General features: G+C 40.9%; 1 protein-coding gene and 1 long non-coding RNA gene across 5 annotated transcripts in view; one reads left to right on the forward strand and one right to left on the reverse strand.

The window, feature by feature from the left end:
• Positions 1-23,517, forward strand: part of LOC146358618 (uncharacterized) — a 179,900-nt gene that overhangs the window by 57,688 nt on the left and 98,695 nt on the right. For 2 of the 4 annotated variants that reach the window (XR_014785194.1, XR_014785192.1), the window contains exon 6: positions 554-897. The exons of 1 other annotated variant lie outside the window; for it this stretch is intronic. This is a non-coding gene — a long non-coding RNA (uncharacterized LOC146358618). Of the gene's footprint in view, positions 1-553; positions 1,117-23,517 lie in introns of those variants that run through there. One more of the 4 variants, XR_014785188.1, reaches the window with a different exon arrangement.
• Positions 8-9,023, reverse strand: MSTN (myostatin). The gene is made up of 3 exons (XM_084816080.1): positions 8,531-9,023; positions 4,063-4,436; positions 8-1,659 (listed from the first exon to the last, which is right to left on the reverse strand). The coding sequence occupies exons 1-3, from the start codon at positions 8,901-8,903 to the stop codon at positions 1,279-1,281; spliced, it is 1,128 nt and encodes a 375-aa protein (XP_084672206.1). The 5' UTR covers positions 8,904-9,023; the 3' UTR covers positions 8-1,278.

Genomic DNA, 23,517 nt, shown 5'->3' on the forward strand with positions numbered 1-23,517 from the left:
AATATATCAACGTTTTATTTTTACAGTACTGTAATTCATTCTGTCTATTGGTTTAGCATAGTGCAAACTGTAACATTGCAATGTGGGCTATAGTAATTTTATTATAAAGAACCATTTCATGGGTTGGATCCAGATCTTTTGTTCTACTAGCAGAAAGACACTACTTGCAAAATGAGACTTATATGTTCTCCCCTCCCCTGCAACCCCCAACGTGCCCTCCATATCTGCTCTAGAGGGTCCCCAACCCTCTAGAGCAGATTTGGAGGGCATGCAGGAGTCTGTGGGGGGAAGGAGAGGTTGTAGAAGTACTGTCTTGTAAGTGGTGCCCTTCCACTGGCGGAACAAAGGATCTGGACCAAACTCCTTGCCTTTTGTCATTCTTTGTAATGCAGATACCTGCTAAAGTAAAAACAAACAAACACATTAATTAAAAATCCCCATTCCTTGTGAATGATTAATAACTTGTACTTGAGGAGAGGGGGATTCATTGTTGTACTGTATATTTATAAGTGTGTCATAAACATTAACACCCCAATCCTATTGGTGTCTGCAGTTCCACTCCAATATCTAGTTTTGTTACACTGTGGTAACCTAGCTGTTGGTACCTCCCATCGTGTACGTATGAGCTCCTGCATCAAATCTTGGGATTGGACTGTAAGTCAACTGTGATAGCACCACTGGCAGAAAGTAATGAACACACTAATTATAAAAGGAATGGAAGCACAATGTATCTCCCCTAATTTGTGGACTTATCTGTTTTATGGAATTTCATCTTATCAGTTTTTATACCCTAAACTTAATTCAAGTGTTTGAGGACAAGTCAGTGGTACTCTGTTCACTCTGTCACCAGTATATCCTCTAAAGTAAATAAAACCATACATTAAACCGTTAAGACTATATTTAATAGCCCACTCCTTTTCATTCTCTGGAATACAAGGAGGTTGCTTTTATCTATTTCTATCTGCTGAAACCTGTCTATGATTGTGTTGCTTGCATAAATGAAAAGAGATCCCTTTCCAGAATAAGTAATTCATTGTGAAATCCTGTGAGTTTGATTGTAGCTTATCTTTTTCACTGGTTAAAAACCAGCCCTTGCATAAAAATGTCTTTCAGTTCACATAACTGTAGTTTGTCTGGTAAGAAATCTTTACAATAGCCTAGTGTATAGCCTATCAGAGGTAGGCCTATTATACAAAAATTCACAGTTTCAGAAATTGCTCAAGCGATTTTTTTTTGGTAGATTCCATATCTTACGAAGTAGCAAACCTAATGCAAAGCTCATGAGCACCCACAACGATCTACTACCATGGCTGGTATCTTTCCATATATTATTTGTTCTTTTCCATTGAAATACAGCATATTTATTGGGGACATCTTAGTAGGTGTGCAGCAAGGGCCCGCTGAACCTCTTGGATTTGCTTGGTGTACAAGATGAGTGTGTGGATATTTTTGTAAAAATACAAATTCACATTCTCCGGAGCAGTAGTTTGCTTTGTATCTCTTGGGTGCAATTATCCAGTCCCATCCAAAAGCTTCAAAATCCACAGTCAGTGGGTAACGACAACACCGAGATTCTGTTGAATGTTCATCACAGTCAAGTCCAAAATCTCTACGTGATCTTTTTGGTGTATCTGTAATCCTGACCTCTAAAAATGGATTCTATGAATAAAGGAAAAGGGAAAGTATGTTTGAAGGAAGACCCAGGGCGTTGTGATAAATTAATCAACATCTGACACACAAAAATACTTTTTCCTAAACATTATATAGCTCTTGAGTGAAGATAATCATCATAATGTAAGCCTTCCCCCCCCAAATAATAATCTTTTGACGTTGACTGTAGTAATTTTAAAGTGAATCAGTTTTGTAAGGAAATTGGGAATTTTAAATATAGCTATTAAATACCACTTTTTCTAAAAGTGTTGTCTATGGGTGGGATCCAAGGAACTGCACAAAAAGCTCCATACACAGAAGGAGGCTTAGGCTTGTGTTTCCTGAACAGCAGCAGCCCCTTTTACTGAATGGCGAATCATTTTTTTAAAACCAAGGGTCATTTCAAAAGCAATTTTAATACAGCATTTTGTTTAAAGAACAAAGGGGTCCACCCAACGTCATGCAAGTGTACTTCTAAACACAGAGTGGGACTTCCCCTTCCTTTCCTTCTTCCAGATGTGTTCCAAAGGGTCCCCCCAACTCTCCAGAGCAGAAATAGGGGTGGGGTGCTGCAGGGGAGGGGGAATCCATTCTGCAAGTGGCGTCCATTCTGATGGCAGACACAGTTGGATATAACCTCAAATTTAAAGTTCCACTAAGAATTCTCAAGCCCTTGGTTGAGGATGACTTAGAGGAGCTTTTTAGATCCTAGCCATTAACTTCTTCCTTATCCCATTAGAAGGGCTTGAACACCTCCAAATAATGCAAAGACCCACTTTTCTCTAACATCCGTGATATAAAAGAGAACAAATGGAGAAAGTAGCAAAGGAAAAAAACAACAGAAAAGTAGTAAGAGAAGAATTTGACTTTAAAATTCTGACTCCGTTTTGTTCTGAATATACAGACATATATAAATATGTCTGTCTGGAGTTTAGTTAGGCTTTGAGAAGGACCACATCCTCAGCCAGTGGAGAACTAGAATATGCGCTGTTTCTGTAGTGATTCTCCTTTGAACTGGTGGGAAAATGTGTGGTAAGGGCACTAAAATTAATTAAGGGTGCAATCCTATGCACGTTTAGATAGAAAAAAGTCCTACAACTCCCAGCATGCCCCAGCCAGCCATGCGGCTGGGGAATGCTGGGAGTTGTCAGACTTTTTTCTGTCTAGACATGCATAGGATTGTGCCCTAAAGCTGTTTCTAGTCATCTTTATTATTTTTTCATCCCTCTGACTTCCCTGCGTGCGAGAAGAGAGCAAACCAGAGTGTATCTGGTAATGCAAGCTGGTAACTCAATTCCCTGCATATCATTGGTATCAATGAAGTCACATCCTTTTTCTATAACACACAGTTACACATGCCTCCCTACAAAGATGCAGGCTACAATTATTCCTAATACTGAAGTATGTTTGGGGTGGGTGGGTTGTTGTCTATTCAGTTTTCTACAGCAGTGGAGAATGTGGATAGAGAAATGTTTTTCTCCCTCTCTCATGATATTAGAATCTGGGATCATCCAAGGAAGCGGAATGGTAGGAGATTCAGGAGAGAAAAAAGGAAGCACTTCTTCACACAGGGCATATAGAATTTGCTTCTACAAGATGTGATGATGGCCACCAACCCAAATAGCATTAAAGGGCGATTAGACAAATTCATTGAGGATAAGGCTATCAGTGCATAGTAATCATGATGGCTATATGCTGTCTCCAGGATCAGTGGTAGCATGGCTCTGAATACCGGTTCCTAGGGAAAAACAGTGGGAGAGAGGGATATTACCCTCATGTCCAGTTTGTGGGCTTCCCATAGGCATCTGGTTGGCGAAAATGGGAAACAGGATGCTAGACTAGATAGATAGGCCTTTGGTCTGATCCAGCAGGTCTCTTCTTATGCTCTTATGTTCATATTTATTATAAAGCTCATTTGGATGCTTGAATATGCTATAAGAAGCTGTTGTCTACCTCACCCAAGTTGTATAGAAATAAGAAACTGATAGAGTTTCTTAATTTTTTGATTATCAGGATTTTATGGCTTTAACACTTTATCCTATGAAAGCACCTTCCATAGAATACTCAGCTTAAGGAACTGTTAATGAATTAATATCCAAGCCCCTTTATGAGTTAGATAAACAAGTGTTATTAACTCAGTTTTACAGATAGGAAAATGCATTGAGTTCATGTATAATTCTGATTTAAACTATTGTGGAACAATTTCTGTTTCTTGATTCCATTAATTTGCTAGACTTTTTATATTACTGTCTTAAACAAAAACAAAAAAAAGGAAGCAAATCCCAGGAAGTTACTGGCAAGTAAATATGCTCATATCCACAGTTTTAGAAAATTCCTGTTTTATTTGTCTAAACGTTATTTTTAAATACTAAATGAAAAGAAATTTCATGCAGATGTTCAAGTAGAACTTACCAAGCCATCTTCCCCTGGTCCTGGATAGGTTACTGCAAGATCTCTTCCTTTTTCATCCAAAGCTTTGATTTCAATGCCCAAGTTGGATTCAGGTTGTTTGAGCCAATTCTGCAACACTGTCTTCACATCAATGCTCTGCCAAATACCAGTGCCTGGGTTCATGTCAAGTTTCAAAGATCGAATTGCAGTAGAAGTTGTACCATCTTTCATGGGTCTGATGAGTCTCAAGATCTGCACAAATACTGTTGTAGGTCTCTGGACTTGTCTTAAGTATATCCACAGCTGGGCCTTCACTACTTTATTATACTGTATTTTAGAGCTAAACTTAAAGAAGCAACATTTGGGTTTTCCTTCCACTGGCATAGGAAAATCAGCTATAAGTGAATGGATACAAAACATTACTTGTTTGCAACATCAAGAAACACTTGAAAAATAAAGCATAAAAAATCAGTGGCATTTTAAAATATCTTCGTGGGATTTCTTAGCTGTGACTAGTGATTTGCACTGGAGCACTTGCCCTAATCTAATGAAACCATCCATAAAGAATGTCACTTTGAAAGGTCTTTTTTTATCTCTCCATTGCACCATGTCATATTTTGCCCTGTTTTAACCAATACCCAGTACCTCTTCTGTCACAATTCTGCTACCCGCTCTCCACCTGCTATTGATGTGTAGTGGGCTTTTATCTGTGTCTGAGTAAGTGCAATTTGTGTGTAGAAACATTACCCCATAGTTAGACTGCTGTACCAGAACTTGCTTCACAGGATGAAAAAGGCCATATTCAATAATAAGGAACACATGCAGAAATCCATGCTATATCCCCATAGTAATTGCCATGCACCCTAGTTTGTGCTGTCCTTATTCATGTGTGTGCAGTACTATATTCAAAGTCTACTTTTCCTGTGATATTCTGGAATGGGGCTGGTAAATCTTTAAATTTTAAACTTTACCTCAGGAATAGATCATGGCCTTATGTACGTGATTTATTTATGTAGTTATACTTATTTAAATTTGTATCCTACATTTTACCAGTCTCAAGCAGCTTACAATACTAATAAAATACAACAATTATATTAAAAGAGTTTACAATTTAAAAATTACAACTATAAAAGAAATGCACCCATGAAAACAGATGGTAGGATGTGGAGAACAGGGAAAAAAAGTTAAAACATAGAATTTTGAGATACCAAACTAAAAAAAAACTTGCTTCAAGTTTTAGGACATTTTAGATTGCAATACTGAAAAGACCTTCCTTGGAGTAGAACCACTGAAGTCTTATGGAAGCTAATAGCAATACTCAGGTAATTTGAGGACTGCAAAAAAAAGGAAAATGTTTTGACAAAGTCATTTGTATAGTTTTTCTGTATTTCTGTGTTTTAATCTAACATTTCATGTTTGCGGCATAGAAGTCTTGTATTGATTTCTTCTGAAAAGTAAGTACAAGGCTTAAATTTATGCTGACCGTTAAGAAGGAAACAAATTGTAAAGGAATACACCCTGGGAATCTCTGGGAGTCTGTGTAGTTATACTAGCTGACCAGCTGTACAAATCACTCTCTGAAATAAACTCCCCACCCCCAGTCAAAATCACTAGGGATATTGAACACACTGCACAGTGTACTTAGCCTGAAAAAGATGGTGACATCTAACATCTTGCTAACATTCCGCTCCTAAAATATCTTTATAAAAACAGAAAGACTGGTAGTTATACACTTAAGTTCTGTTGTTATTTCAGTGTTCCTTGAAGTGAGTATATAATATAAACAGAGCTGTGAATAATCTGTAACAAAAGCCAAGCTACTTTTGCTTCTGTGGTAATAAAACTTACTAATAACTTTATTTTAATGTCCTGATCTTTAATTTGCCATGTGTGACCTAGTTTATAAGATCAGGAATTGCAATATTGTAGGAAACCTAATTTTAGTATACACTGAAATTATATAACCTGCTAGATACATTTTAATTCTCCATTTTTCTAGTGCAATATAGTAATATCACATCCAGATGCATTCTAACATACATGAGCTCACAATGAGCTCCTATGTGAGTGGCTTTCCTCAGTGATTGTAATGTATGCGACATAATTGCACTTTTATCCCGTTCTATGCACTGGTCTGCTCCCTAATTGTGGTAATCTGGGATGTTGTTGCAGAGGGTCCACGTTACTCTATATACATCAGAGTGCCTGAAGTCATTGCTGCAGAGAAGCAACAATCTTTTACATAAATTACATATTGGCCCCATTCTCATGGCACAATAAGCCAGGATTCTAAAGAATTCTGGTATATTGTGAATGAGAGTGTGCTGATGTATGCTGCCTAATTAAATATGCATCTTCCACCCCTGGTTTTCTCATTGTGATGTGAGGACCAGGAACTCTGGCTTGTCTGGGAAGAGACAAGGCAGAGTTCCTGGTCTGCATGTCACGGTAAACAAATCACATATGGAAGGTATGTGGTTTTTTAGCCACTCCCATTTGCAGGAGGCTGCAAATTTTAATTTGCAATCAAGAGCAATTGAGCAACATGTACTAGCACACTGGCTTGGTTATGATAAGGCAAAATTCTGGCTTATCATGCCATGCAAACACAGCCATTCAGGCTGCAATCCTATACCCACTGAACTAGGAGTAAGATCCACTGAACTCTGTGGGACTTACTTCTGAATATACATGTATAGGGATTGCACTGTAAACTATCTAGAAGTGTTTGCTTTTTAAAAATATCGATGAGGACAGAAATAAATAGAAGAAAAATATTCTTCTAAGTCAGCAAAAAAATCATACTCATTTAAATGTGTGAGCTTTTTGAAATAATTGTTTCAAATTTAAATTGTATAATATATCTTATATATTTGTATAAGATAATTATTTCTTAAAGAAATTTTAAAATAATTTTCTGAATATTTTTAACCCATCTTACTTCTATGAATGTGTACATTATTGTACTTAGGTAAAATAGCTAACATTCTTAGTGGTACACCAGTTAAGTTAGAGTATTGTATGTCACTGCTGCCAGTAACAAAACTAAGTCATGTGTGCCCAAGTTTTCATTTTTCATCATCGTTGCCTTAAGTGTTATTCTGAAAACAGCTGCCATAGCCAAATACTTTAGCTAAGGAAGAACATAAGATACCATAATATAAGCTGTGCAGAATATACCTGATAAAAGCCATAGTAGATGCTTATCACTACAAAAATAACTAAGAATCTGCTCATTCAGCAAATGCCTTATTAACACAACTAATAGAATTGGTAGTTATGTATAAGCATTTTAATACTTAAAATATAGCTGTTGGTACTTAATGTGTGTTTACATTATGAGTGTGGTAGCTTCATAATATAATTATTTAAAATATACAGGTTGTATTCATTAATAATTGTGGACACATCTATGAGATTAGGAGAAAGCACACAGCTGAGCACAGGGTGTTGAATATTTTTGCATCTCTCAAAAAGTGCATATCATGTAGAAGGCAGAAGGGCATGTAAATGTTCATGGAGGACAGATTATGTGGCCCAGATTCTGCTGGCCACTGGACTACATCACCATGGTTGGCCACATTTGTGCCACAGAAGCTGCCATAGTACAACATGGTAAAACAGGGGTCTTGTCTCTCTATACATTCTTGTTCTCAATAGGATGCATGTTTGAATGTGCATTCCAATGCACTTTGGGGTACAACTAAAGCTAGACTGGGGTTTCAGGGTAAGGGCAGTGTGGCTTTTTTGCCTTCATTGACATCACCATGTGGCCAAATCTAATTGGCTGTGTGACTCTGTGATGTCATCATGTCCACTACATTATTCTCGATTAGCTGGTATCACATAATGAAGAAGAAACAAGAATCCCTATTAGGTTAAAAAAAAGTGCCAAAGGATTGGCAGATCAGGGTAACAATGTGAACAAGCATTTTAAAAGTGCAAAAACCGAAGGGGTTTGGAGAATGCTTTTTGTACCCCTCAAGGGCACTGTTTTCATGTAGAAAATTTGGCAGTGAAAATATATAAAAACCTAACATATGAGTGCACTGGAGCTAAATATTTTTTATTGTCAGTTATATGGGTCCCCCCCCCCCCAGTTTTCAGGAAATCCTTAAAAACAGATGCCTTCAGAAGGTTTGCTAATGTAAACTGGCACATTAATATGTATTTTCTTCTTATTTCCTTGTGTGTCTGCACAAATTTTCGAATAGGTTACCGAAATAATGGCACTGGTTAACTGTAAATCTTATTTATATATCTACAGCAGTCACCAAGGGAAATAGGTTGGAGTGCTTCTCATAGAATATTTTATTGATAGAAGAAAAATACCATGATTTAAATTCTTTAAAATATGCTCTTTTCTCTCCCTATTGCATGCTTCAGCAAGCAGTTTGTTAGAAGAGATTAAAAAGAGGTTGTTGCTCTTTAGCACAAATACAAGTATTTGTCAGTAGAGTAGCATTTTCTAAAGTAATAAAATACTTACACTCTGTAGGCATTGTAATAATAGTTTCAGTTGTAGCATGATAATCATCATCTTCCAAAGAACCATCACTGCTGTCATCTCTCTGGACATCATACTGATCAATCAGTTCTTGCAATGGAGGAGCTTTAGGTAAAAGTTGCCTTATAGCATCCCGGCTAATGTTAGGTGCTTGTTCCAGACGCAGTTTACTGAGGATCTGAATTTTTATAGCTTCTATTCTTGAAGATTTTGTACTTTGCCTCCATGTACATGCATTGCACAGTCCATCTTTTTCTATGTTCTCATTTGCCTGGTTACTTTCATTAAGATCCACTGGACCAGGTATGATTAACATGAAAAGGTAAATAAATAGATACATGTTTAGCTTTTGCATCGTCTTACATTCAGTGCAGTCCTCTTCTTTCTTTTCTCTTTCTCTTTCCTTTGGTTCTTTCTCTAATCTTTCAGTACTCTGTGAATCACTGAAGGCAAATGCAATCTGAGACAACACCACTCTGGTGAATCTTGTATATTCCAAGAGGGCTTTTTATATTCCAACCTTCATTAGACTTGTGTCGTCAAAACCAATGATTGGCTGTTAAACCAACAATGAATCTAGCTGTCAGACATTAAAGCCATGTCCGTCATAAGTTGCTAGACCGCATTTTGTTACTGCCAGTGGTGAGCTGATTTTCTGACTATTCCATAGAGGCTATCTCCTCACATGCTGAAAGAATATTTCCAAGGAGCAGGCCAGCAGTATCAAAAGATAGTATTACCATTCTTGAATGTGAATCAGCTGGTTCTTTTATTATGAATCAATCTATGTATCCCTCTCACATCTAAAAAGGATGGCCAATAACTGAAAAAGAAAAGATTTTTTAAAAATTAAGACTGTCACTATCATAAATAAATATCTTCTAAATGTTATATTTTACAGTATTTGTTAAAAAACAAACTGTGAGATAAACTTTAATTAAAAGGACTATCCTCAGAGTCCAACACCTGAATCCTAACCACACTACATAGGTACGTTTTATTCATTTCATATTTGAGATCAGCGTATAAGTATTTAAACAGATGAAATCCTATTTCCTTTGTGATACTTGCATCCTAATCATAAGCATATTACAGGGAAGTGATGGCTACTATCTGCAGATCCTTGAGTGCAGTAGTAAGATTAAACATGTACTGAGAAGGCTGAGGATCTCCTTGTGTGCATCCCTTGAACAGCTGGTTGGTGTGGTCAGTTTTCACAGCATTGGTCACCTGGTCAGGGGTGGGAATAAAGAGACCTGGATTCAGTATCTCTACCCCATCCAAACAGGTGATCAGTTCTGCTAAATTTAATCATATCAATCATCAGGAGATGCATATACTGACTTAAACTGAAAATGTTGCCCTATGAAGCACACACTTGCATGTGTGGATAGTATACAGCAAGGTACATCACGTACAGATTCCTGCTTCCAGACTCAGATTATCTTTGCTTGACCAGAGTGAACAACTTCAGGATCAGGGTGCAAATGGTTACAATATGATTACTCTGGCTTCTCTCATCTGAAGATCACGCTCTTTGTATTCATTAAACATTTATTATGTCTATGCTAAGGAGAGAAGTAGATAGTTTTAAAGAGTTATCTAGTGACAAATATTTCAGATTTATGATGGATTACGAGACTTTCTGCAAATTAAACTGTTCAGTTCATGTAAAAGTCAAACCAACCTAAGTTATAAAGCTAGGTAAATAGTGCATTGAAAGATATATATAGTATTTAACAAAGTGCATTTTTTTAGCACCGGCATTACAAAAATAAGATTTCTATCATATTATTCATCTGATATAGTAAATCCTTTGTACTCTTTACCTGGACTATATTTGCTAGGTGTTGAGAAAATAGCAATCTGTTGTTTCTTTTTTCTGTATTGTAACTTCAACTACTTCAAAATATGAATATTCATCTATATTTTGCACACACAAAAAAGGATGTAAAAAATGTATTAACTACTAAGGGAGCAATCCTTTGGCTGCTAGACAGCAGCTAGATGGCCATAGGATATGTTGTTTTCCAGGAACTGACCTCCGCCCACTTCTGCGCTGCCTTGGAGGCAGCGCGGAACAGCCCCATCCTCCGTGCTCGCAAGAGGAGCGCAGAGCGGCTGAAAAGGGGCATGGCTGGGGACATTCCAGGGCAGGGAGGTTGGAACTGCCTATGTGTCGTACAGCAGCCTCCTTCCCCGCTCCATCCTTCTGCAGCTAAACAGCTGCAATCGGTTGTCTAGCCGAAAAAGCAGGACAGGAGAAGTGTGGAGGGAATGATCCCCTCCGCACTTCTCCTGCCCTGCTTTGGATAGGCGGTCGCCTCTGAGTTCAGAGGCAGCCGCCTATCTGGATAGGATTGCTCCGTTAGTATAATAATTTTTTTGTTTAATTTATTGAAAAGAAAACACTAAAAACAAACAATTTCTATCTACGTTAAAATCAACCAAAATAAAGCATCACAATATACATTTTTCTTTACCTGAAACATTAACCTGGGGGAACGTGCTGCCCAGCAATGAAAGATGTATATATTCTCACCCATGAAACTTGCAATTGAAGCATTTGACTGAGGTCCAGAAATCAATTCAGCTTATCTATCTACCTATCTATCTCATAATTTACCTACTATTTCTTGAGGCAGGGATAGGAAAAGGGAGAGTGTTCCTAGGATTTAAGCAGATTTTCATTTCCTTGACTTAAACGTCTAAGCAATAACTATTCAGCAACTTGAAGGAGGTATAATAGAGCTATTGTTGCACAGGGATCTCTGGTCAAACACGTTTTGCAGATTTTTGTAGTATGGTATGTATGAATGTGTGTGTAACCAAAACCCGAGCCCAAAGTTCTCCAAATTCTGCCTCAGAGCTCGTTCTGTCTTGTGTCCACATCTTTGTTTTTTTTTCTTTTCACATGGAAAAGTTGTGTATATTTTCATGTGTATTTTCCCAACTGTATACATCAGTTGTGCGCATCTTTGAAAACCTATGCATTCTTCTCCCATTAATTAGAGCATGTTTGTGCACGTTTTTCAAAAGTACACATATTTCACATGTATTTTCCAAACGTATGAATGCTGTCAAATGCATTTGGGGGGTCCCTGAATCACATTGCTATTGGAGAACTGTACAGAGTTTGACTTCAGATTGCATTTGAGTCCATGTTCAAGAGGCACGAACTCAGTGAATCCTAATAAAAAACAAACTGAAAATAGTTTCTCATGCATCCTTAATGGTATGTAGTGTACTTAAATCTTCAAGCTTTTAGCAAATCCCTCAGCAAAGTAAACACACAGCCACTAACAGTAAGGCACACAATGACAAATTGAGGTGGCCAGGATTGCACACAACAGTATTTAAGACTGCAAAATCAGTATCAATGAGAAAATTTGAATTGACTTAGCCTACTCAAAAAGAATCATAATACAAAGCTCTTTGAAAAATCAAATCTGTATGCAGTGGCAGTTAAAAAGCTTTGTCTTGTTAGCAGTTATTAGAGATAAGAAAAATAAGCCCACAAGCCTAATGCCATCATATATGTTTTTGGTCTACCAACATTTCAAATATTGAGATGGATCCAGAGTTCGGTGAGCAGAGTCCCATTCATGGGGACTCCTGGGCCTCAGCTACAGCCAAATCTGCTCCTTAGAATTGGAGAACCCTCCAAAACAGCTTGGAAGGTAGAGCAGGGAGCAGCAGGGGAAATGAGGAAACAGTGGAAGTCCCCCCCCCCTCCATTTGTGGAAGCCTCCACTGGATCTAAGTGCCTTGCATTCATGGAAGAGTATCTCTTGATCCATCCCACTGTCTACAATTCTGTTTTACTACCTCAAAAAAGATATTTCAAAGCTCAGGGAGATATAAAGATAGTTAAAATAATTAGGGAAATGTGTCCTCTTCTTTGTGAAATAATAAACACTGCTGTGGCACTGTAAAGATTAACAAAAGTATTGGGCCATTAGCTTTTTTTGGCAAAAGCCTACTACATTAGATGCATGAATAAAGATAACTGGGCCTCTTTCTTTCCATGGTGAAATGAGCCCATGGGGAACAGGAGGGTTTGCAATAGTGACAGAAAAAATCAAGACATCCAAAATTTGTAATAAATGGTGGAACTGAGAGCATCCCAGTTCTCATGAGGTTTTATGAGAAGAGCTGAGATGCTCAAGATTTCTCAAAATCACACATGAAGAGAACTGGAATAGCTTTATGAGTCTGAAGTAGGTCAAGCAAGATACAGTTGCAATCTGCAATGGAAAATGAGTAATACAACCTGGGAGAAAAAGGTGTGAACTAAGGCAATGAGTCTTGAACCACGAATGCCAAGGGCTAGATCTCCTCCATTCTCAATTACCATTTGGTAATTGGGTCTGCCATGGTGCACACACTGATGTCTAATGTGACCTACTGTTGAACATCCTGTTTCTGGTCTGGTATTTAGGACTCAACCCTATAACACAGTCTGTAGGAGCTAGTGGTAAAATATCCTTCTGAAATTTTGCAGGGTTTTTTTTGCCTAGGGATACCTCTATGACATATGCTATTTTCATACAAATTGCCCCCCACCCCATGGAGCAGGGAAGGGGAAACGAATCATTTCCCCACCCCAAAGTTTGAAGATTCACAAAAACTACTCTATCTGTTCTTCCGAAATGTTGCAGCTTTTGTAAAGGAGGGCCACCCTTTGTTTTGTATGTCATTTTCATAACAATTGCCCACAAAGAACATAGGGGGATAAGCACATCCACTTTGGGGAAACCCCCAAACTGTAAAGGCTGCTCTTGCACAAACCCCCTGCACCTATTTATCTGAAACTTGGAGAGCGTGATCAAAGGGGCAACTGTACCGGCAAATTGCATTCCATTCTGCCAAGAAAAAAAAATTATTGGGAGATCCCTTTAAAAAAATTAAAGCCACCCAGCACAAAAACCTCTGCACTGATTTGCCTGAAATTTGGCAGGTTTCATTCCCTCACAAGGTGCTACTACACCTACAGATTTCATCCAGTTCTGTTCAACAATAAAAAATGGTTTTAGTCATTTGTTCACTTCCAGTGATAGTCACTGGAAGATTCACATTCAGCCCGAGTTGAATTGGGCAGCCTCTGAATCGGTCCAAGGTGAATTGGGCTAGCAGAAGTTGGAATATGGGAAGATTCACACTTTCTGAAGGGGTGTGTGACATTATTCAGGAAAAAGTCATAGCATGCAGGACATATATGCAGGATGGTGGGGAAGAAAGTGTGCTAAGAGAGGCCAAACCCTTCCTGTAGGTGGGGAGACAGTAGGACAGGCAAGATGGAGTATGGCAAAGAAAGCAACTTTGGGGGCAGGGGGAAGGTTAATATCTTTATGAGATAGGGGATTTCAGGCAACTCATAAAACTGGAACAGCTCTTGTCTCATGAAAAAACTGCTATCCTGAGTGGAGACTAGACATAATTGATACTTAGGCTGGCAGATTCAGAGAGGGAGCACATAATGACAATATGGTGGAGCAATTTAGCAGGCTGAAGCCTTGTAAAAGAAAGGTGTTTAGCTTCCTGAAAGGCTTCCCTTTTATTGAGACAGAGAAAGGATCCCTGCTTCACTGGCTTCTTGGGCTCTGTTAAGTTTGGGGCCTTTCTTATCCCAGTTATTCACTCTCAAAACACAGTATTACGCTCAAAACACAAATACTATGGATAGTGCTGCACCAAGTGTATACCCTGAAAAATGTTTGGTATGAAACAGAAGTTGAGGAGTAGAGTGCCCACGAATCCTTAATATACCTTTTTTCACTTTTTTTCTGCCTATTTGAAGTTCCTTTAGTCCCTTCTTTGATGCTTCTCCAGCATAATTTTCTTCTTACTACGTAATCCCAGCCAATTGGGTTGTGGGGTGGAGTAACACATCCCCACGTTGCTAAGGCAATTTGATGATACTCTTCAACACAGTGCAGTGAGACAGGAAACGCATTCCCATGTCCAAGGCAAGCAAACAGTGTTGCCATTCTTGCTTCACCATGCTGTGGGGGAGAATTAAACCTCCAGTACAGCATGGGAAGACAGGGACGTCACCCAGTTCCTCCACATAATGACCAAATACCTTCACCCAGTTCATGTCCCTCCAAATATCACTGAAAAAGAGGGCCCTTATGGGGATGAATAATTTTGCAAAAATATGCCCATCATTGTAATAATATGTTGGAACAAAGTGTGATCCTGTTTGTATCAGAGAGAATACATTCTTTGAAAAAGATGTTCATCCACCTTTCTGATAACAGCTAATGTCTCTGGATGAAGCCATGGCCACACTACAATCACTTCATCATTTGTTCTCTTCTGTAGATTGAGAACAGTACTAAAGATATGTATGCTAATATTACTGCAACAGGGTCCTGAAAAGGCCACATGGAGCAAGACGTTCAAACTATGTTGCCCGTAATTTCCAGTGCCATTGTAATCGGTTAATGCCGCATATAAAGTGTGTTTTTGTTGATACAGACAGATGAATGGAAGGTGGCTAAAATGCCATTAGGCTAATGCTTCAGTGCCATTCCCCCATATCTACCCATTTCTGTGGCATATGACAGTTTTACAAAAGGATATCACACCCCATTATGGAATGGGGACAATTAATACCACACTGGTATTGCTCTTCCTGGTTTTATAGCATGCCATCTTAACAACTTCAGCGGAAATTACAAAATGTTGCTAATAAAAGGAAGCAATTTTGTATGGCTGTCACTGTGACAGTATTATTTTAATCTCTCTATGTCACCTGGCACTTGCTGAAAGAGTTGTGTAAACTATCTACCTTCAGAACATAGCCCACTTCAACTGGGCTACTTGGGATCATATGCCAGTTTTAGCAACCTTACACAATTTCCTATTCCTGGGCCTCATGTTTCTCTATTCATATCATTATAGAATCATACAACTTAGCAATTGGAAGGGTTCCCCAAGGTCAATTAGTTGAACTTTCTGCCCTTTAATAGAAAACTGGCCAGGATCGCTTTAAGACTGGGCTGGGCAACTTAGCCCAGCCAGATGTTTTGACCTACAATTCCCATCAGCCCTAGCCAGCATAGCTAATGGTGTGGGATGATGGAAGTTGTAGGCCAAAGTATCAGGAGGGCCAGAAGTTGCCCACCCCTGCTTTAAAACATTGGTTGTTTGGACAAGCATCTCAGTATGATGGTGGTGATAGGGGTGGACACCTCGCTGCCACAATATGTGCTATCTTAGTGGCCCTTTTTCAAACTGCTATGATTGCACAAATTATACCAGACATGTGGCTACACCCAAGTAACTGTGCCGGTTACTTGGGTATCCACAATATGGATATGGACTCTTTGTTATTCAGTCGTATCCGACTCTTCATGACCCCATGGACCATAGCACGCCAGGCCTTCCTGTCCTGTGCTCTCTCCCAGAGCGTGCTCAAGTCCATATTCATTGCATCAGTGATGCTATCTAGCCATCTCATCCTCTGCCGTCCCCTTCTCCTTTTGCCTTCAATCTTTCCCAGAATCAGGGTCTTTTCCAGGGAGGTTTCTCTTCGCATTAGGTGGCCAAAATATTTGAGCTTCAGCTTCAGTATCTGACCTTCCAATGAGCACTCCGGGTTGATTTCCTTTAGGATGGACTGATTTGACTTCCTTGCAGTCCAGGGGACTCGTAAGAGTCTTCTCCAGCACCACAGTTTGAAAGCATCAATTCTTCGGCGCTCAGCCTTCCTCATAGTCCAGCTCTCACAGCCATACGTTACTACTGGGAAAACCATAGCTTTGATTATACGGACCTTTGTTGGCAAGGTGATGTCTCTGCTTCTTACTATGCTGTCTAGGTTTACCGTAGCTTTCCTCCCAAGGAGCAAGCGTCTTTTAATTTCATGGCTACAGTCACCGTCTGCAGTGATCTTGGAGAATAAGAAAATAAAATCAGTCACTGCTTCCATTTCTTCCCCTTCCATATGCCAGGAAGTGATGGGGCCAGATGCCATGATCTTTGTTTTTTTAATGTTTAGTTTCAAGCCACCTTTTGCACTCTCCTCTTTCACCCTCAACAAGAGGCTCTTTAGATCATCTTCACTTTCTGCCATTAGGGTGGTATCGTCTGTGTATCTGAGGTTGTTGATAATTCTCCCAGCAATCTTAATTACAACCTGTGATTCATCCAAATCGGTGTTTCTCATGATGTACTCTGCATATAAGTTAAATAAGCAGGGCGACAATATGCAGCCTTGTCGTACTCCTTTCCCAATTTTGAACCACTCGGTTGTTCCATGTCTGGTTCTTACTGTTGCTTCTTGACCCTCGTACAGGTTTCTCAGGAGACATGTAAGGTGGTTTGGTACCCCCATCTCTTTAAGAATTTGCCACAGTTTGTTGTGATCCACACAATCAAAGGCTTTAGCATAGTCAATGAAGCAGAAATAGACGTTTTTCTGGAATTCTCTTGCTTTCTCCATGATCCAGCGAAAGTTGGCAATTTGATCTCTAGTTCCTCTGCCTCTTCGGAACCCAGCTTGTACTTCTGGTAGTTCTCGGTTCGCATACTGCTGAAGCTTAGCTTGTAGGATTTTGAGCATAACCTTGCTGGCATGTGAAATGAGCGCAATTGTGCAGTAGTTTGAACACTCTTTGGCATTGCCCTTTGGAATGGGAATTTTGTGAGAAGCAGCTCATGATCTGAGCCCAGTCAGCTCCAGGTTTTGTTTTTACTGATTGTATAGAGCTTCCCCATCTTTGGCTGCAAAGGACATAATCAATCTGATTTCGATATTGACCATCTGGTGATGTCCATGTGTAGACTTGCCTCTTGTGCCATTGGAAAAGAGTGTTTGCTATGATCAGCGTGTTCTCTTGGTAAAACTCTATTAGCCTTTGTCCTGCTTCATTTTGTACACCAAGGCCATGCTTGCCTATTATCCCGGTGATTTCTTGACTTCCTACTTTGGCATTCCAATCCCCTATGATGAAGAGGACATCTTTTTTTGGTGTTAGGTCTAGAAGGTGTTGTAGGTCTTCATAGAACCCATCAACCTCAGCTTCTTCGGCCTCAGTGGTTTGGGCAGAGACTTGAATTACTGTGATGTTGAATGGTTTGCCTTGGATTCGTACTGAGATCATTCTATCGTTTTTGAGATTGTACCCCAGTACTGCTTTTCCCACCCTTTTGTTGACTATGAGTGCTACTCCATTTCTTCTAAGGGATTCTTGCCCACAGTAGTAGATATGATGGTCACCTGAATTAAATTCGCCCATGCTTGTCCATTTTACTTTGCTGATTCCCAAGATGTCGATGTTCAATCTTGCCATCTCATGTTTGACCACCTCCAGCTTACCCTGATTCATTGATCTGACATTCCAGGTTCCTAAACAATATTGTTCTTTACAGCATCGGACTTTCTTTTCACCACCAGACACATCCACAGCTGAGTGTCCTTTCAGCTTTGGCCCAGCCGCTTCACTCTTTCTGGCGCTACTTGGAAATTCCCTCTGCTCTTCCCCAGTAGTATATTGGACACCTTCCGACCTGAGGGGCTCATCTTCTGGCGTCATCTCTTTTAGCCTTGTGATACGTTCCATGGGGTTTTCTTGGCAGGAATACTGGAGTGGGTTGCCATTTCCTTCTCCAGTGGACCGCATTTTGTCAGAACTCTCTGCCATGACCTGTCCGTCTTGTGTGGCCTTGCACAGCATAGCTTATGGCTTCACTGAGTTACGCAAGCCCCCTCACCACAACAAGGCAGTGATCCATGAAGGGGAAGTGATCCATGAAGGGGATGGACTCTTATCTTCTTCCAAACCTGAAATATTCATGGTGGTCAGCGAGGGATGTACTTCCTCTGAGCCCATTCATTTTACTCCTGCCAGGTACTTCGATGGTAAAAGAAGACAGAGGCCTTCAAACCCCCTTTCCTTCCTGAAAAAGTTGGGAGGAATAAATGGCTTCTTCTTCCTTCCTTAGAGGTAGGTGTAATTCCTTTGAGCCAAATGTCCCCCCTTCTGCACTGTCCCCAGGAGGGGAATTCTTCAGTGACACAAAAGCAATCTTTTGTATACTTGTAGTTTGTCTAACATTGAAGATTTCCTAGGTAAAGCACATTAACAAAAAGAAACCTGAGTTGCACAGTGAAGTGTACTTATACTGACCTCTGCTGGAATGTTTGAGACCTGAATATCTTGCTTAGAAAACATGGATTTTTTCTCTGAATTGTGATGGAAAAAATAATTGCATTTTTGGACATAATCTTTTTCAGAATAAACATTACATTTAGCCATTTTTAAAAATTACACTACTCTCTTAACCATTTTGTAGCTTATACCAGATATTTTGATGTGTGAGCAGTGTGTGGCATTAACATTTAATTCAAAACCTTGTCCTCACTAATACTCATACTGCAATGGGTATGACTCTATCCAGGTTTAAATAATTCACCAAACTGTAAATAAGAGAAGGAGAATGTATGATTTAAATGAGGGAAATATTTTAATTTGGTAATGGAACGCTGTTGTGTTATGTGAAGTTAACTGATCATCATCTCTACACTTTCGTATAGCTTGCAAGCAAAAGGCGCACGTGGGTACTGATGGTAGGTTAATGTTCCTAGAGCTAAGGAACGTACAGTCGCATCTATCTGGGCAGTTGGGAACATGGCCAATAAAGAAAAGATCATATGTATTTACAACAGATTTGGAAGAAACAGGCTTGGGAAAAGTGATGCTCCATTGAACACTGGATTTAGTTCTCCTTCAGAAGAAAGAGGCACAAAATTATTGGCACACAAAGTTTTCACTTATGAATGCTAAACAGGAATATTATCCAGCTCAAACAAAAAAGGTTATTAAGCATTCAGCCTTTTTTTAATATGTGGAAAAGAAAATGCACTGGATTCTCTTAACCAGTGCTAAGAAAATGAATACATAAACAGTGAATAATATATCAAAGCAAATTCTTGGTGTGAATTAATTGTCCAAGGATAAAAATGCATTCTTCTTTGAACATCCTTTCTCTATCACATAAGTAAGATCAATCAAATCCAGTGTATTAAGTCTGTCCATTGCTAAATAGCAATTAGTATTTCGTTGTTTTGCTTCTATTATTGATATTACTACTACTACTACTACTACCTTTCTATACCACCTAATTGCCAAAGCTCTCTGGGTGGTTTACAAAGATTAAAACATTTAAAAATACAATATACCGATTTTAAAAGCCAATTAGGTTACAATGTCACAGATAAATTTTGCCAATCATACTTTATGATCAGCATTAGGAAACAGCACTGAAGCCAGGGTGGACTGATTTAAACCAAGGGACTTTAATAACTTTAAATCACTAAGAACAAAGACTGTGACATTCCTCCCCTGAGTTCTGCCTTCTCTAGCTTCCACCTGATGAAATTGTCCTCACTGACACACAAAACTTCCGCCCTTTTACTCTCTGGGTTAAAGAGTTATGCCTAATTGGTTCCCTCTGCCTAATACAAGAGAAGTAACAAGAAAATATGTTTTTTCCCCTAACTTCTCCTGGAGTAGCTCCAATAGGTATGGGTTATCCACAGGCTCCCTGTTGATAGGCACAACTTTCAAAATTTTCAAAAAGTACAAAGCCCCCACCTCCTTGACTCCTCCTCCTTTTTCCTAAACAGCGACTAGTGGGGAGGGGGGAGACCTCCCAACACACTCCAGGGCGAGTCTACCCAAGGCTGGAGCAACTTCTCCGCAATCAGTTCTTGGGAGAGCCCCCTCCCCCATCCATTGGGCCCATGCTCCCTTTCTTCTCTCTCCTAGAGAGAGAGAGAGAGAGAGAGAGAGAGAGATAGATCTAATAGAAGACTGAAAGGAGGGAGAGTATCTCTACCTACATGAGTATATATATGAAAGGAGTTTATATATATTTCACATTGGGGCTTAAGAGCTCTTCACAGTGGAAGTGCCCCCTCACAAGAGGAAGTCCTCCCCCCACCAGCTTGCGGGGGGGGGGGTGTCGCCGTGGGTGTTGAACTCTTAGGTTAGAAGTGCCAAGACAGTGATAAATCAGACTCAAAGGTTTACTTACAAGGAGTACTTTATTGGGTAACTTACAGCACACAGGCATACCCAATGGTTGGATCAGACAGCTTCTCTGAACCATGAGCCATTGGGTACAATGGGTCTTATAGTCTACATGTCAGCAATGAGGCAGCACGACACTAGCAAGCACCCCTAGCGTTCATTCCCAGCATAAGCTAGAAGTGTTTGGTTCTCAGGCACAGCACCTGTAAACAGACTTTCCTTCCCAGGCACATCAGAGATAAAGACTCTCCTCATTAGCAAGAAATGCACCAAGAACGCTGCTATTGGCCTTTTGACACATCTGCACATGCTCAGAGGCTTACTAGCATGGGAACTGTACCAGTAATGAACTTAAGCAAGCATTATGGATCCCTAGGCCCCTCTAACACTATAAATGACTTGGCTACGCTCCTGGGGCCAATACAGGGGGTTTCCCTATTTTCTTAGGAGGCACACCATCATTGGCCCACTGCGCTAAGGATTGGGGCCTCTCGGCTATAGAGCCAGGCACTGAACCACACTTTCATCCTTCTCTCTCCAACCCTCTCCAGAAGATGAACAGGCTCAGCTCAGAGAGGCAGACCATGCAGGAGTGGCTGCTGTCCCAATTGCAAGCATTCCAAGCACAGATTGCAGCTCAACCACCCACTCCCCAGGAGCCTAGTATCGACCAGGTGGGTGAAACTGCTGCCCCAAAGAAGGGCAAACTGCCCTCTAAGTCCAACCTTCTTGAGGTTCTGGCTAAACTACCAAGAACAGAAGCCCAAGAGGACAACTCCTCTTCGGCTGAGGAAGGAGAACTCTCTCTACAGAAATGTCCTCTGCATCCCAACATCTTCTCTTCCCATGGGCCTTTCTTCAATGTATAATTGCCAAGGTGTCACAGGGGATGGGTCTAGCCCAAGAGGGCACACTAGAGAAGGGCAGGGCACCCACTGCTAACAAATACTGCTTTTCGGCCCCCAGCACCTCTTCTACCTTTTCATGGGATCCCAAATTTGAGAAACTGATCTCACAGGAATGGCAGGATCCTTCAAAGATCTCCAAGCCTCCAAAATCATGGCTCTCACTTTACCACCTAACCACCTAACCCCTTCTTTCCACACCTCTGGTGGATGCAGCAGCTGTCACCATGGGCAAGAACGTAGCAGTTCCCTCTGCTGTGGAGGCCCCTCAGGGATGCTCAGGATCAAAAGCTAGAAGCCTTCATCAAATGCAGTTTTGAAGCTGTGACACTCTCTCTCCGGACAGATACTGCAGGTTCATACTTTGCTACGCCCACCCTCTCCTGGCTGGACAGCTTAAAGGAGGTCATCCCACCAGAACAGGTCCCTGAATCCACCTTTACCAAGATCCCCATGTCTCTGGCCTTCCTGGCCGACATGTCTTTACACTCCATCACCTTATCTGCCAAGTCCGTGGGTCCAAACGTGGCAGCTAGAAGGCACCTCTGGCTAAAGAACTGGCACTCAGATTATGCGTCTAAGGCCAAGCTTATGTGCTTGCCTGTTGAAAGGGGTTGGCTCTTTGGGTCATCACTGGATAAGATCCTGCAGTACCTATCAGAGAAAAACAAACTCTCCCTTCTTCAACTCCAAAGCAGTCCTTTTGCCACAACAGACCTTTGTCCCACGGCCACCATCACTTCAACTGGGTGCCAAGATAGTGAACCCAGTCTCACAGATCTCGTGGCGGCTTCAACCCCAAATTCAACAGGGGCTCCAGCAGGCCTGGTCATGCGACAAAAAAGCCATTCCCACCTAAGAAGGACTGACTACCACACCCTCCCCATTTGGGGAGGGCCAGTGGGAGGCCAGCTGACCCTGTTTGCCCAGGCCTGGGTGAACATGTCAAGGAACAGCTGGCTCCTGGATACAGTGGGGAGGGGTTATGCTCTGGAATTCTCCCTGAAACCTCAAGACCATTTCCTGTCCTCCCATCCTTCCAGAGGTTCAAGAAGGAGCCAACCGTATCTTGTCATGCTTAAGTAGCTTAAGAGACACCAGTGCAATAGAGCACATGCCAGACATAGAAAGGGATACAGGTTTCTACTCAACTGTGTTCCCTGTCCAAAAAAGGGACAGGGGGATGCACCTGGTTCTACATTTCAAGGAACTCAACCTCTTCCTGACAGTCAAAAGATTTCACATGGAGACGCTATCCACCATTGTCCAGGCCATCTCGCCAGGCTCCTTCCTTGCCTCAGTGGACCTACAAGATGCGTATCTCCACTTTGCCATTCACAGGCATCACAGATGATTCCTCAGATTCTGCATCCAGGCCCAGCACTGGCAGTACAGGGCACTTCCATTTGGTATCTCCTCCAGCTCCAGAGTCTTCACCAAAGTTCTGGCAGCGGTGGTAGCCATCCTCAAAGAACAGGAGGTGGCTACTTACGCATATCTCGATCTGCTAGTGATAGCCTCCCCCCCCCATCAGGAGGCAGCTTGGGCACTGGATCAGACAGTGGGGTGCTTGACGCGGATGGGCTTCCTAATCAACCACAAGAAAAGTCACCTATAACCCATTCGCTCCCTTCAACACCTTGGGGTGATCTTGAACACGGTGGAGTTCTCCATGTGTCTGGCCCCTCACAGGAAGTCGACACCGTTACAAGCCCTGAGAGAGGCACAGTCATCTCACCATCTACCTCTTCTCAAGCTTTCGCACCTACTGGTCTTCTGCCTAGGTATTGTTCCCTGGGCAATGTTCCACCTTTGACCACTGCACAACTTTCTGGCCCCCTGCCAGGATGGGATTGCAGCTTCTCTCCAAATTCACATCAACCTGTCACAGGGAGTTCACCAATCCCTGCAATGGTGGCTCTTGTCTCTACTCGGAAGAGAAGGGTGTCATCTTGTGGTTCCAGACAGGATTGTAATAACAACGGATGTCCCCCTGGAGGGGTGGGGTGCTATGTATGGC

The sequence above is a fragment of the Heloderma suspectum genome, chromosome 1 (genome assembly GCF_057233095.1).
Source record: "Heloderma suspectum isolate Gila_16-S chromosome 1, 16-S_ref, whole genome shotgun sequence".
Classification (NCBI taxonomy): Eukaryota; Metazoa; Chordata; class Lepidosauria; order Squamata; family Helodermatidae; genus Heloderma; species Heloderma suspectum.

Excerpts from the sequence above, each read along its gene's own strand:
- MSTN (XM_084816080.1), bottom strand. The coding sequence starts at position 8,903 with ATGCAAAAGCTAAACATGTATCTATTTATTTACCTTTTCATGTTAATC. Across the intron at positions 4,437-8,530 it reads TATTACAATGCCTACAGAGT|CTGATTTTCCTATGCCAGTG; the intron begins GTAAGTATTTTA and ends ATTCACTTATAG. Across the intron at positions 1,660-4,062 it reads GACCAGGGGAAGATGGCTTG|AATCCATTTTTAGAGGTCAG; the intron begins GTAAGTTCTACT and ends CTTTATTCATAG.